The sequence below is a fragment of the Gekko japonicus genome, unplaced genomic scaffold (assembly GCF_001447785.1).
Source record: "Gekko japonicus isolate JY-2015 unplaced genomic scaffold, Gekko_japonicus_V1.1 scaffold1972, whole genome shotgun sequence".
Classification (NCBI taxonomy): Eukaryota; Metazoa; Chordata; class Lepidosauria; order Squamata; family Gekkonidae; genus Gekko; species Gekko japonicus.
In genome coordinates this window covers 166,065-167,023 of record NW_015159774.1, presented here as the reverse complement: position 1 = coordinate 167,023, position 959 = coordinate 166,065, and the positions used below count along the sequence as shown (strand labels likewise).

The window sequence follows — 959 nt, the reverse complement described above, 5'->3', positions numbered from 1 at the left end:
AAACTCTGCAGCTTACCTGGCTGCTTTTTGCTCTGACTGAGGGCTGCTGGGAGCAGGGGGTGGGGCTTGTTACGTGTGCCCGCCCCCTGGGCTCTTTACTGCCAGAGCTTTGCTCCTGTGCGCTCCTGCAGGAAATGACCCCTGCCTACTGTGTGTTAAACAGGATGCTGGGCTAGACGGACCTTTAGACCAGTCCAGCAAGACTGTTCTTATGTTCTTAGCAAGGGCTTCTGATGGCCTTGCGAGTAGGTGGACTAATGCCGGTTTCTGAGCGCAGAAAGCAAGAAGGGTGTGGAGAGCCTCTTGAGTCCTTGAAAAGGCATTTCCAGAACGCAAAGTACTCGGAACGGTTCCCCTTGCCTCCAAAGAGGAAGCAAACACGGCAAGCATTCCCGTCCTGTGTTCTCCCTCGGCTCACATTCTCGTCCCCTGCCCCTCGCAGCGACAGTGACAGTGACGTGGACCGCATCAGCGCATGGAAACGGCGTGATGAGGAGCGTCAGCGGGAGCTGGAGGAGAAGCGGAAGCGTGAGCAGGAGGAGGAGCTGCGTCGGCTGCGGGAGCAGGAGCGGGAGGAGAAAGAGCGGAAGAAGGAGCGAGCGGAAAAGGGGGAGGCAGAGCAGCACTCGGATAGCGGCGGCAGCGGGGACAGTGAGGCCCCCAAGAAGAACAAGAAGGGGCGGCCCAAGGCCCCGTCGTCCTCCGACTCGGAAGCGGAGAAAGAGGTTGGTTTGCAGGGTGGGATGGGGGGGGCAGTGCTCCCTCTAAGCCGTGGAGTATTGTAAGCAAAAATTCTACTTTTGGGAGCCAGTGGCATTAAAGTTGTGGGCGAGCCATTTGGCTACTACATGAATCAGTTTGCTCCGGAGCCCTCCTTCCTGAGCTGAGAGTGAGCTGGAGGCTAAAAAACTGTGAGCTGGCTCACTGTCAGAGTCCTGCAGCAATCAGTTCCCCACAAC

General features: G+C 57.8%; 1 protein-coding gene across 2 annotated transcripts in view; it reads left to right on the top strand.

Annotated features, from left to right (window-relative positions):
* The window catches only part of LOC107106596 (hepatoma-derived growth factor-related protein 2), a 59,977-nt gene that overhangs the window by 34,961 nt on the left and 24,057 nt on the right, over positions 1–959 (top strand). For both annotated transcript variants that reach the window (XM_015406785.1, XM_015406778.1), the window contains exon 9: positions 443–725. In XM_015406785.1, the coding sequence (XP_015262271.1) occupies positions 443–725 (283 nt within the window). The remainder of the gene's footprint in view (positions 1–442; positions 726–959) is intronic.